The following is a 12,627-nucleotide window of genomic DNA, read 5'->3' on the forward strand; positions in this document are numbered from 1 at the left end:
GAATCATGCTTTAAAATATAGATTGCTTTACTGTAACTTGCTTGCCTGTTTAGGGTTTTGGTTTTTAACAAGTTACGCTATTACATTTTATTGCACTTAAATACATACCTCTTTCTTTGTTCTGAAGGGCCAAATCCTTTCTCCAAAGGTGTCACTGCAGCAGAGGTGACTACTCCGAAGTCTGGTGAGTCTGGAATAAATCTCCATTTATTCCAGAGATAAATGAGAACTGAGAACTTTGTCATGCTTCACAATACCTGCTCCTGGTTTTATCCTCTATTCTTCCATTACTACTAAAATTTAATGCATAACAGTGTTGTCAAGTGGTAGCTTGCACTGATTATTGTTCTCATGTTTTTAAGAGGTTCCCTATTCCTGTTGATGTCTTCATTACCTGATGATGTTCCATGACACTATGCTGATTCCCGTAGCTGTGCCAAATGCTGAATCAGTTGTCTGCATGGCTATGTCATGAGGCTTTCTTTGGGACAGGGCAAAAATGAGACCAATGATCAATTGATTTGTTTTACTAATCACAGGCACATTTATTGGTTGTATTTACAGGGCAGAGTTGGTAACCCTGCCATAGAACTGTGAGTCCGAGCAGGCAGGGGCAGAATGTGACCTCTTGCTGCTTCTTGCTTCTTCCCTCCTGCCAATCCTCTAGCAAGAATAATAGGAGTGGAAACGGATTTGGGAGGGGAGGAAGTACTGGGCCTTCCTGTGGTTTTGTATTTTAAGCTGTTGGTCCTGTGTGGCATTTCTGATGACTAATAATAGCTGAGCATGTATAGTATAACCTTCATGGGGTTATTAAAGTGTCTTTCTCTATATCTGCCCGCTTTCAAGCCTGGTGGGAACTTCTTTTCTTTGATGTGGAATAGTTGATGCCTTTGATTTAGTTCTCCTCTTCAATTTTCAATGAACAGAGGCTGAAACACACAAAAGGAGCGTTAGCCCTGTTCTCTGGAAATGAGGCTAATGTTGTTTCATCTACTCATCTAAAATATGCACATTGCTTCATAGATTTATATATGTGTGGGTGTGTGTACACACACGCACATGTTTTTACATTCTTTTTTCTTTCCTGTTAAATAGTTGTAATTGCGTCAAGCAGCCAAGGGCGAGTGAATCCCTTTAAGGTAAGAATTTTGCAGCTAGTTTGATTTTGGTGTTCTGAAAACCACAACAGATTATTATATCTAAAGTTTACAATATAACTATGACAGATATCTTGGAGGGACAGAGGAGGGGAATATGACAGAAAATAAAGAAAATGTCTATTTATTTGTTTTGCTAGGTGTCATCTAACAAAAAGGACCCAGTGGTCCCCTCAGCAAATGTTCTAGACACTATGAGCAAATACTCAAAGAAAACTTCTTTGTCTAGCAGTCGAGCTGTAAACAAGCAGAACCCTCCAGTTATAAAGCCTCTGATTCCCAAACCCAAGTCCAAGCAGGTAATGTTTCTAGTCTTTTTATGTGTTTCAGTGAGCAAAGACCAGTAAATTGAATTTTACCAGCTTTTATCAAGTATGAAACCCTGCTGATTGAGTAAAGCATCTTAGATGGCAAAGTTCATTTAAGCATACTGCAGAAACTATAAAAGCACATAAAACAGCAAAAAAAATATTTAAGTTGTAGAAATTACATTCTGCACTGAATCTTGTGCTTTTATTTTAAATAGTGTTAACTAAAAATCTGCTGTGCTGAAATTGGATGGATTAGATGCTATGTTAATGCAAGTGATTATTGTGTCTTTAGGAAAGGCTTGGTTTTTGTTAGGCTACATGGTACGTGTTGTCTGAGAGTGAGGTGTTCTTACCTTTTTTATCTCAAATTCTATAGGCTTTAGCAGCCTCCTTCTTCCAGGCTCGTACACCTAACTCTAGTGAAAAAACAGTGGAAGAAAGAGAAGAAAAAGCAGGAAATGAGTCCAGTGAAGTCAAAGTCACTGCACAGGAGAACACTGAAAGCAAAAGGTGAGTGGACACTTGCATCTCAATGCCATATTCCAATTTTGATAGAATAGCAAGTCCAAAAACTATTTTGTTTCTGAAGATGTTAGAGTGGCTGAAATAGCATAACATCAAGATTAAAGTGTTAGCTCACAAGTTGTCACACTTGTGAACTGGCTTCAGCAATTTAGTAAACTGCTACTTATACATATTATCAAGCAAACCTGCATAAAAATAATCGATTGGATTTACAAATTGACACATTACACTCAGAGTGAATGAACAGAGAAAAGCATCCTGCTCATTAAATCTTTCCCAGTGTGCATGGCAGTGTTATTCAAAGTAGTAGTTTTGCATCAGCCTGAGACAAATATATGTGTGAGTGAATAATAAATGAACAATGCAAAATGTAATTTTGGGGCTCTAAGCAACGATTTTTGCCTTGATACTACTTATGCATCTGATAATGACCTTTGAATAAGAAGTGAAACCATGCTGCTATGCCAGTTCAAGTATAGGAAATACTTAAAGTTTAAACATCTCTAGCAAATCTCAAAGGAGGTCTAAAAGCTAAGGGTTTTGCGTGAAAGTGTAAAAGCTTTATTTTAGTGTGTTTTTTAAAAAAGGAAACAAACAAAAAACTTATATCGCCTAAGGAACATGTCTCTTCCTAGCTAACACTCTAATCTGTCTTGTTCCTCTGGAGCAGGTGTATTTTCTAACAATCACAGCCCTCATGAAACTTGCATTATTATAATCATGTTTCATTTAGACTTCATTTAACTGAGGAAGATGAAGGTAATTATTATTCATTTGGACTAGGATTCTTTTCATTAACCTTTACAGATAATGTTCTACAACAAGTGGCAAGGAGAATTGTGAAAAGGATTCGCTGAAACATGCTAATATATGTGCTCTATTTTTAGGTTGATGGGACCCTGTCAGAAAGAAAAGAACCATTATGCTTTGTCATTCTAAAACCGAAATGTTAATCTCCATATATATCACAGTTTTAATAAAAATGCTTGACTTAGTCTTGCCTTGTCAGCATGTTCTTTAAGCATACTGTGATAGGAGAAAGCAAACTGCTGACTATATATGTCTTTTCTTTCAAGAACAAAGAAGTCCAGTTAGGTGTTATTTAGAAATGTTGTTTTGGGGGATATGGTTTTCCTATAACCTTCTTAAACGGACAATTTTTGTGTGCTTGTTTTAGACCAAAGACAGGTTTCCAGATGTGGCTAGAAGAGAACAGAGCAAACATTTTGACAGATAATCCTGATCTGAATGAAGCAGAAGTAATAAAAGAAGGCATGAGTCGATTTAGAATGCTGTCGTCAGAAGAAAGAATGGTAAGAAAGCATTCTTTAATTCTGTGGGGGTTTTTGGGAATTTTTTTCCCCCACAGAATCTCTTGGTTATTTTCGGTTAGGAATTTTTTCTTTAAATTCCACTGTTCTCCATCTTCATGGACTTCAGTTTTGAATTGGGCCATGATCTATGACATATACTTTATGAAAATGTAAACTATCTGAATAATAAGTAAGAGCAGAAAGCAGCTTTTCTGAAGTGGGGCATGTGAGAGAAACATAACCAATGAAGAAATAACAAAAGAGGAGGGAAGGAGTTAAAAGCGGCATAGCCAGGCTTAATTCATTGGGGCTTAAATTTGTTCTAAGGCCTTTTGGGTTTCATTTTATTTGTCCAAAAAGACTATTAAGAGCTTCAATTTCATATACAGGCTCAAATGAAGTATAGTTTTGAAGAAGAATGTTGTTACAAAAAAGGAAAGTAAGGAAATTGTTTCTAACTTGATCCTTATTAGTTCTTAACAGGAATTATTTCAGTGCTTCCTTATCAGAGAAAGAAGGTGTATAAAATAAAGTGGTGAGTTTTGTGGCCTAATTTGTAGTTTTCTGTTTAATGATGTACTTTCTTCAAAGGTGTGGACTGAGAAAGCAAAAGGAGGAACAGTTAATGATTTAACAGATGATAAAAAGCGAAAGCGTCCCACAGCTGATGAAGACGAAGCGAAAAAGAACCAAGAGCAAAAATCGGAGGACTCAAATTTATCCAAAAAACCAAAGCCTCTAGATCAATCTACAAATGTCAGATTGTCAGCTTTTGCATTCAAGCAAAGCTAAATAATGTGGTACCTTCTCAGCGTCTGTTTCCGAAAACATTAGATAGCTCTGTATGGAGAAGAAATTTATTGCCGTGCTCAAAGAGCACTAGCAGAAAGAGTGCCTTGCTCCAAATAGAAAGTATAGAAACAATAGAAAGTATTTTATTATCAATTCTTGAGGGAAACGTTGAATCCACTCTCCCGATCTTTTGCAAGTTACTAGCATAAAGCTTGGTAGCAAAACTAATACTAATGGACCTGTTACCTAGAAGCACAGTTCCACACAGTGTTGTGTAGCTGTGTGCCTCGATACTTGTAGTATGTGATGCTAAATACAGATTAGTCATTCTGGGGAGGATAAACTACGTCCAAAAGCTGCCCTATGGTTTTAGAGAGGCAAAGTAATGGCTTCTATACCATTCCTTCTGCCTGCTGCAAACACTTGTAAGAGAAAGGCACTCAGAAATGGGAGTGAGGGGAAGATAGCTTAACATGGTGCTGATGTTCAGCTGCATTTTCAACATCTGTGGCTGTGACAGTGGCAGAGAGCAGCCTGATACGGGCAGGGAGAGAAACCGAGGCCAGAAGCTGAATTAGGAAGGTCAGGTGTGCAAAAATGAGCCATTCCAGACTGTCGAAATGTACTTTCCCAATCTGTGCCTCAGCAGGGTCCAGAAAGTGCTCAGAACTTGAAAATCTCTATATTGTTTTATGTAATGTTTGTTTTTAAAATAAAATGTGAATGTTCCTTTGTTTCAAGGTGGTGGTCATCTTTGCAGTTTTTATAATTAAAGTAAACAGACTTCTACCTACAAGTTGTAAGGCAGTCGTATTTACCTTCTCTGGAGAAAAGGCAGTATGTCTGATAAATGTATTTGAAGCAAACTCAAAGTTTGAAACTTTTTTTTAACGGTAAGGTAAAATAATTTAACTCTAGCATAACAACTGAGACTGAAGAGTTCTAATATAGGGTTTTTTTTCCCTGGGTTTGCACATCCCTTCGTTTGCTTTTTTCATTCTTTATTTGTCTTCACTGAAAAGGCAAATGACTGTCCCTTTAGAACACATTTTTAACATTGAAATCTGTAGATTGAAGATTCGGTGAGATTTCTGCAAAAGCCACTAAGTCTTAGTGTAAGACGTGTTTTGCTAGACTTTTTTAGCAATTGTTGTAGGTCATTTTGGAGAAAACAACTCCCGTTTTCACTGTATGTAAAAAAACAGGGGTCATGATGTTAACCAGGGTGGTAAATACAAATAGAGAAAGACCTGAAGACCTGTCAATTTAAATGCTTTTTTTCATCCATAGTTCTTATATATTGTTACACATTTTATTTGTTTAATGCTGACAGTAGACAGCAAGTAATAGTTAATGTAAGTAATAATTTTCTGTATTGACATAATGCAGGAAGTTGAGGAAAGCAGTGGCATATTGTAGTGATTTTTCTACATTCTTTGGAAAGAAATGATTGTATCGGAGACTGGAATTTATTTGTAGGCAGTAAAGCGTATTTTCACATTTGGGTGTATTGGAGAAAAATGGAATTGCATTGGTAAGAAAAACATCCTGATAGAAAAATCACTATGAGCTTGGTGAACTGTCATGTTTTCTTTCTGCTAGACTAGGTCTTTCTGATGACGACTTGAGCATCTTGACTGTGGTGCTGTGAGATGGGCCGGATGTGAACGGATGGCCTTTCCTTTCATCTATATACATATAATCCATATTCAAGCTGAGCTGTCTGTCAGGTGCCCTTTCTGCAGGCCAAATATGAGAAGTTAAGTCACCCTCTGCAGTAAGTGAGCGAGCTGTTTGAGTGATTCCTCAGGGCTTCTATATAAAGGCTGCATAATATTACTTGAGCAAGATATTTATACCTTGGGCTCAGGACATTGAAGCCAGTTGTGCTTCTGGCTGTTGGGACCGTGGTTGTCCACCGTCCTGCTGTGCAGGCTGTACTTTGCTTCAAACTACAGGCACAAATCTGGTACAGTTCCTGTCCTACAGCAGAGGCAGATAGGTATCCACTGCTGCAAACAGCTGGTCCCACAAGGCATCCGAAGTCCTTTTTGGCTCCTGTAGGAGGGAGGAAACATCCAAAATAAACTTCCATGAGGGTTTTTCTGAGAGTTGGATGTTTGCAATCATTTAGCTCTTCTGAACAAACACGCCAAAGGTCTGTTTAAAGGGAGGCTCCTGGATTTAGTGGGTGGTTTCATGGAAATCACTGGGGATGTTGGGCACCATCCTGCATGTCCCTGGTTGCTGTCTGCTTTTCTCCTGGCTTAATTTTTGCTGTATAATGTTTGTGGGTTTCATCAGACCCAATGTCTGCAGCCTGTCACAGTCTGGATCTCACTGCTACCCCCACGGCTGGTTACAGGCGGCAAAACTGTTTCCGACATCAGAGTTGAAATTTTGCATCGGAGCTGCATGGCTGGTGATGGTGGTTGCAGCAGTGATTTTTAATTATAACAGTTGCTGCCATCCACAGCAATAAAATAAACAGCCAACAGGGGCTATCGAGATCATGGAAGCGAGTACCCGGCTGCTTTTATGCTGGGAGAATCATCTCCCACTAGGCTGCTGTTATGTTTCTTTCATCAAAGATGGGGTTTGCTCTATTACACAGCTCCAGGCAGAGCTACAAATACACCCTCCGTCACCTCGACCCTTCCAGGGAGCTGCACTGAGCCAGCCGGGAACGGGGCACGCTCATCCAGCAAAAGCACTGGCAGGACCGCGCTAAGTATAACTTTCGATTGGGATGGAAATGAAATGCCAAACCAAAAATGAACAGAAAACGTGGAACAGATTTTCAAGTGAAAACAGTTTAAAACTCAACTAGCTGTTTTTCTTTAAAATGGATCTCCAAAGAATTTTATAGAATTTCACTGAATTCTTCCGAAATGCTTCTTTGTCCTGAATTTGCCATCTTTCTGCTGGAAACCCAGATATTTTAGGAAAGTCAACCTGGAAACTGTGTCAAAGGACCTGCCTGATGTTGGTTGTTCCTATGGTGCTCAGAAAACCAGAGAGGGAGGATTGCACTGCTGAAATATCTGATCTTTGGTAACCTGTTCCCTTCCCCAGCAGAAAGGCTCCGTCCATTGACCCACGGCCGGGGCTCTGCCATGACTCTGCTCTTCGTGTTGCTGTGCCAAAAAGCTTTGCTGGATCTAAACCCAACCGCGACTCCCCTACCTGATTATTGCCATTCCTCTTCAAATCCCGAGAACACAAACCACCTTCTCCTCACTCTGTCTATCATCCTCTTCGTTTCATTGCATCATTTGACTTTAAAAAAAATGCCTTTCTCATGCACTTTTTCTGAAGAAGAAAGTAATGTTAAAAAAGTAGCGGATGAAAACAGATAGCATGTGATGGAGCCTGCAAAAGAGAATACTGCTGAATATTTGTGCGTGTGGCATTTTGTTCAGTTACCTCTGTTGCTGCTGTTGCTCCATATCTAACCCAGAGCCACTCCTTGCTGGAAAGATGCAGCTACTAAAAACCAACAAAAATAGTCCCAAAATGATGGATAGAGCCTGTCAGCTTTTCAGGGGGGATATAATCTAAAGTAGCAAACACCCACCTCCCTTGTTCTGCAGCTGACAGAGCATTTCAAGCCCTTTATCTTACAAAAACATCTATAAATTACCTACTAGGTGTGCTGGAGTGTTGCTAACCTGTTGGACTTCAGAGGGAGTGCCGGACCTGCAGGAAGCTTGGCATTTATTCAGAGAAAGAACACTTGTACTATAAATAAATAAAACATTCGCTCACCTCCTAAAGAATATTTTCTTTGGCTTTCCCAGCACTTGCTCCATAATATAATTTTGCTACGAAAGAAAACAACAACACCGTGACCCCACTGAGCTGAGCTGATAAAATCAATGCAAAAAGCCTCGTTCCTCTTCGGAGCATCGTGTTGCTGTATCAGGCAGGAGCTGAGCGTGGAGGATGATAACAGGTATGTCGGGGCAGGAAAGCACTCTTCCCACGACGTTTCATTTTCTACCTGAGCTACTTGCTGCTGCCTGTCCCTCGCTGCTGGGCTCAGACCCGCGGGCTGGCAGCCAACGGGCAGGCGATGCTGCAGCTGGGCTCCAACAACATCGCTGAAATCATATCTTGCATACCTTACTCTTCCCCCCCCCCCCCCCCCCCCCTCTTTTTTTAATGGTGTGTAATGCCAAATCCTGACAAAGAAATCTGTCTGCCATTTGGATGTCATGAATCCGTGTCAACTGGTGTTATTTTGGATTTGGAGAGTTTTCTTTGGCTGTGCTGTAACTCCCAGCCTCTGGGAGGATGCTGAGTCCATGTGGTACGCAGCACAGAGCGGTAGCTGTTTTCAAGTAGATGGTGCAAAGCCGATTGCTGCCTTTCATAGCAGGAGTTTTAACTTTTTGTGGTGGTGTTTTCAGTATAGGTAGTGGGTCAGATTAGAAAGTCTACTTGCAGCACAACATCCGACAAGTTTATCTCAAGCATTTGGTACTGGAGTGTGATAGCAAATATTTTGGGGCAATGCAATTCCAATTAAGATCTCCATCAGAGAAGAAAGATGTCTCCCCTTGGCTTCTGGGGATGTCCTGTGTTTACAGTTTCCACAGCAAACCTGGTCCATCCTTGGGTTAGCTCTGCTGATATTGGTTAGGGAGCCGTCGGTTCTCCAGGGCTTCTGCTGTGTCCCTCACTGAGGATTTGCATCCACCTAAAGCAAAGTTCCCAGGGCTTGTTTGGAATTGCATTCCCTGATTAGAAAATGAAGAACTGTTGGTTGTAACTTCTCCCTTTGTTGCTGCAGGAGTGAGCAATGCCATCAGACTCAAACGAAGATTTGCTTTACAAACCCAGTGTAAATCACCTTCTCAGACATAGCACTCTGTCCCTAGCCTCTGCGGTTGTCACCAGCTCCAATGGGCTACACAGCCAGGGCAGCTTGGTTACTCCAGCTGGGAGAGTTTCTTACCTTGTAGGCAATAAAAGAAAGTTGATAGCAATGAGGAATGGTTTTGGGGTGGGAAAGTCAAGAAAACTCAACCAGCTTGGATGCTTGGGGTGGAGCTGGGCAAAGGAGACCCTGTGTTTGGACAAAACATCTTCTGGCTATGAAACACACCTCAACCTCTTTCCAAAGAACATAACTGTGTTGGTCCTGGAGTGACTCAACTTGGTGGTCCTGGCTGGCTAGTCCAAGGAGAAGACAACAGTGGTGAGAATTGCCGATGAGAAAGTTGGGCTTCTCATGCAATAGAGTTTTTTTGATGGAGAACAGCAGACCTGGCTGCTTCTCTCTCCTCCCAGCTGATGTGCTGCCGTATACATGCAATAGTAATTCATTTACTTAAAGGCAGGCAAAACACGAATACCTACCCGGGCTGCGAAAAGAGCCACTTGATGCTGGACTCAATTGGACACAAATGGCAGAGGAAATTTGCAGGAATAGTTTCAAGCCGCATGTTGCCAGGGAACAGTCCAGTCTACAAATCACATTATCGATCTCAGGGGTAATAATGGTGAGATGCAACCGAGAGGAGCGATGCGGGGACACAGCTGCTACTCCTGTCTGCGCGGCGTGTGAATCAAAAGCCGCCCTTGGTTTAGGAATGGGCTGGAGGGACCTAGAGATTGCCCTGGCCGATGTCAGATAGCTCCCGTAGGAAAGCGGGTACAGTCCACGGGAGCCTGGAGACTTGTGTTATACGGCTGTTTTCACGTTCTTAAAAGCATAAACATGAATTTACCTCCTACAGCCTTCCTGGGCCATCCCTCTGAAGTTTTCCAAATTTTGGGGAGCAAACGCTGGAGGAGTCCATGGGTGTGAGATCCTGTGTCCTTGCTCTGTGAAGGCATGAAGGGAAAGCCCGAGGCAGGGCAAAACTACCTTTTTCATTTTCAGTTTCAGCCCTAAAATGTGAGACCTCACCAGGGAAGTTAAAATGCAGATCGCATCTGAAGAAGACCCCTCAGACCTTGGGGATCCTCTGTCTTTACAGAGCAACAAATCCCCCTGTAAGAGATTAGTATTTTAGGAGTCTAATCAATTTTCCTTGTTATTCTGGGTAATAGAATTAAATTGCTCATGAGTCACTCTTTAAACTGAACCACTGTGATTCCAGAGGCTGATAAATCCCAAGCTGTATTTCCAGGGCATGGGAAGGATGTCAGTAGGCTGCAGCGTTGCCATCCATCGCCGCTGTGGGCTCAGCTATTATTTAAGGATCACGTTCGGGTCACGTTCTGGCTTGATGTTAATAGCAGGATCGATGTGCATTGCTCTTTTCCTGCTTGAGCTGTTAATGATACGCTGGGTCCACGCAGATGGTTTGAGAAGGTGGAATTCATCATCTCTGAGCCCAGTCCCAAACGCTCCCGATTCATAGCCAACGAAGGAAAAATAGGTGTCTTTTGTTTGTGATTTATCTCAGCCTTTTAGCAGCTGTCAGCACAGAAATTGCCCTTGAAATACCTTTTAGATGGCTTCATCTGACCCAGTGAAGACTGCCCGGGGTGTCTTCATCCTTAGCCAGCTTGGTGTGGAGAGGTTTCTTTCGAGAGCCTGCTCGTGCCTGAGGAGCATCTCGGGCATGCGGGGGATGAACTCCAGCCCTTCCCTGCCGGCCCCTGAAACCGCAAGGAAGTTCGACTGACTAAAACAGGTCAAGGAGCTGGAGCCGGGCAACAAAGCCACTCCATCCTGTCCCTATTTTGTATTTTCCCTACTTTCAAAGGCAAGAGAGGCCTCTGATGGGCTTTACCATGGACCACGCACCTGCGTGCCCCCACCTTGGCACCCAGCAGCATCCCCCGGCTCTCCCAGGGACCCCCCCAGGTACCCTCCAGAGGATGCGCTGGGCTTTCACCTGCTCTAGACCTTATTCTAGACTTGCAAATAATTCAAGTTACAGCCTCAGGCCTTTTTGCGCTCCCTGTTTTGTTGCTTTGTAAGAATCTCTTTTCAATCTTTGAACGGTGAAAATAACCCCCAGGCTCTGAGCGAGTGCAGGAAAGAGAAACAGGGCAGATTCCCTCTAGGAAATTCAGAGTATCTTTTAACAACATTGCACGGTACCGTCTGCCGCTCTTCGGTTTCATAGTCTGTGTTTCACTTTTTTGGGATATATTCAGAAATAGCAAAGAAAAATTTATTGGGAAGGCTACATGAGAACTTGGGAAGGCTACAGGAGAGTGTAATTAATAAGGAACAAGCAATAAAATATTATCATAAGATACTTTAAGGAAAAAAAAGGCCAAGCATTAGTGCTGCTTACCCAGCTGATGTGGGTTTGTGTTTCAGAGGGAGAGGACTTCACCATGGTTGAAAATTGGGCTGTGTCATAACACATCCTGACACATATCTAAATTACCTAAACGTAATAATTCTGCGTTTGCAAATGCTGTTAGCAGAACTGCCTGCATCGGCTCCCGCGTGTGCAACCTCTGCTCAAACATACCCGGAAAAAGTGGTTTTCTGCGCATCCAGAGTGCTCACCCTAGCAAATAAGCTGGCAACTGCCCTTCACCCCCCATAAATAGGAGGAAAATTACAGCCAACTCCCACGGCTGCTGAGTTCAGACCATTACAAACTCTGGGGTGACTCCGGAGGGAGCTTATCTTCTTCTTTTCCAAGAGAATAAAGGTAGCAAAGGCTAGGGAGTGCCAAGATACTTAGATGCCCTTTACTAACCCCTTTTTCATACAGATGATTAGGTCTCAGTGGTTTGTAGCTCCTAAGAAATGCTACCCAGCCCTTTGAACTGTGTCAGCTTGGTCTGGATCCAAAGGACAGTGGTAGTTGTTCCGTGGAGTCTCACAAACGTTTTTTTTTCACGTTTCTAGTAAGGGAACCCATCTAGCTTATACAGAGGATTTGGACATCCCCAGGGAGTTGCGAAATGATGTAGGGTACCCAGCTGCTCCTCGGTGGGTGCCTAGGGAGGAGCGGAGATGAAGTTCAGGGCTTCAAATCCTCCGCTACAGCAGTTTCTGTTCCTGTTCGCAGCCCGGGGCAATAAAACCGCACTAAAGCCTGGCTGGCTGCAGGCCAGCGCCAGCCCCTTGATTTCACCTGAGTCATCCTGGCTCTCTTCTGGTAAAACCTGTGATTGGAAACCGAATGATAAATGTGGAGCGTGTTACTGCTGCCGGGTTTTTTTTTTTTTTTTTTTGCTTGTCTTGGTTAAATGTAGCTCTTGTGCCAGGAGGAGACAGAGGAAAGCCAGTGAGTCATGCTCCGCGCCCCATGCCTCCGACAGCTCCTTCCCCTCCTTGTCTCCCCAGCAATTTACCATTTCCTAGGCACAAAAGGGGAGAATTTGCCCCTGCTGCCTTTCAGACAGATCGTGTGTGAAAAGAGAGGGCTTTGCTGCGTCCCTTAGCATCTCAGCCATTTATTTTGATGGCAATCCAGAAAATATTAGTTACCTCGCTTGTGCTTGGGGCGACGGGTGATGGAGCACACACCCGATGCTCAGCTGAACCTTAAGACTCAGTTTCTATCTCATAAAATCCTGGAATAGCTTTGGCCGGAGGGG

General features: G+C 42.5%; 1 protein-coding gene across 3 annotated transcripts in view; it reads left to right on the forward strand.

The window, feature by feature from the left end:
- WDHD1 (WD repeat and HMG-box DNA binding protein 1) overlaps window positions 1–4,841 on the forward strand; it is a 30,468-nt gene extending 25,627 nt beyond the window's left edge. For all 3 annotated transcript variants that reach the window (XM_072866052.1, XM_072866053.1, XM_072866054.1), the window contains exons 21-26: window positions 128–184; window positions 1,099–1,142; window positions 1,301–1,459; window positions 1,848–1,981; window positions 3,174–3,309; window positions 3,901–4,841. In XM_072866052.1, coding sequence (XP_072722153.1) covers window positions 128–184; window positions 1,099–1,142; window positions 1,301–1,459; window positions 1,848–1,981; window positions 3,174–3,309; window positions 3,901–4,101 — 731 coding nt within the window. In that variant the 3' untranslated portion in view covers window positions 4,102–4,841. The remainder of the gene's footprint in view (window positions 1–127; window positions 185–1,098; window positions 1,143–1,300; window positions 1,460–1,847; window positions 1,982–3,173; window positions 3,310–3,900) is intronic.
- The last annotated feature ends 7,786 nt before the right edge of the window (window positions 4,842–12,627 follow it).

Source organism: Ciconia boyciana, chromosome 6 (assembly GCF_034638445.1).
Source record: "Ciconia boyciana chromosome 6, ASM3463844v1, whole genome shotgun sequence".
NCBI lineage: Eukaryota > Metazoa > Chordata > Aves > Ciconiiformes > Ciconiidae > Ciconia > Ciconia boyciana.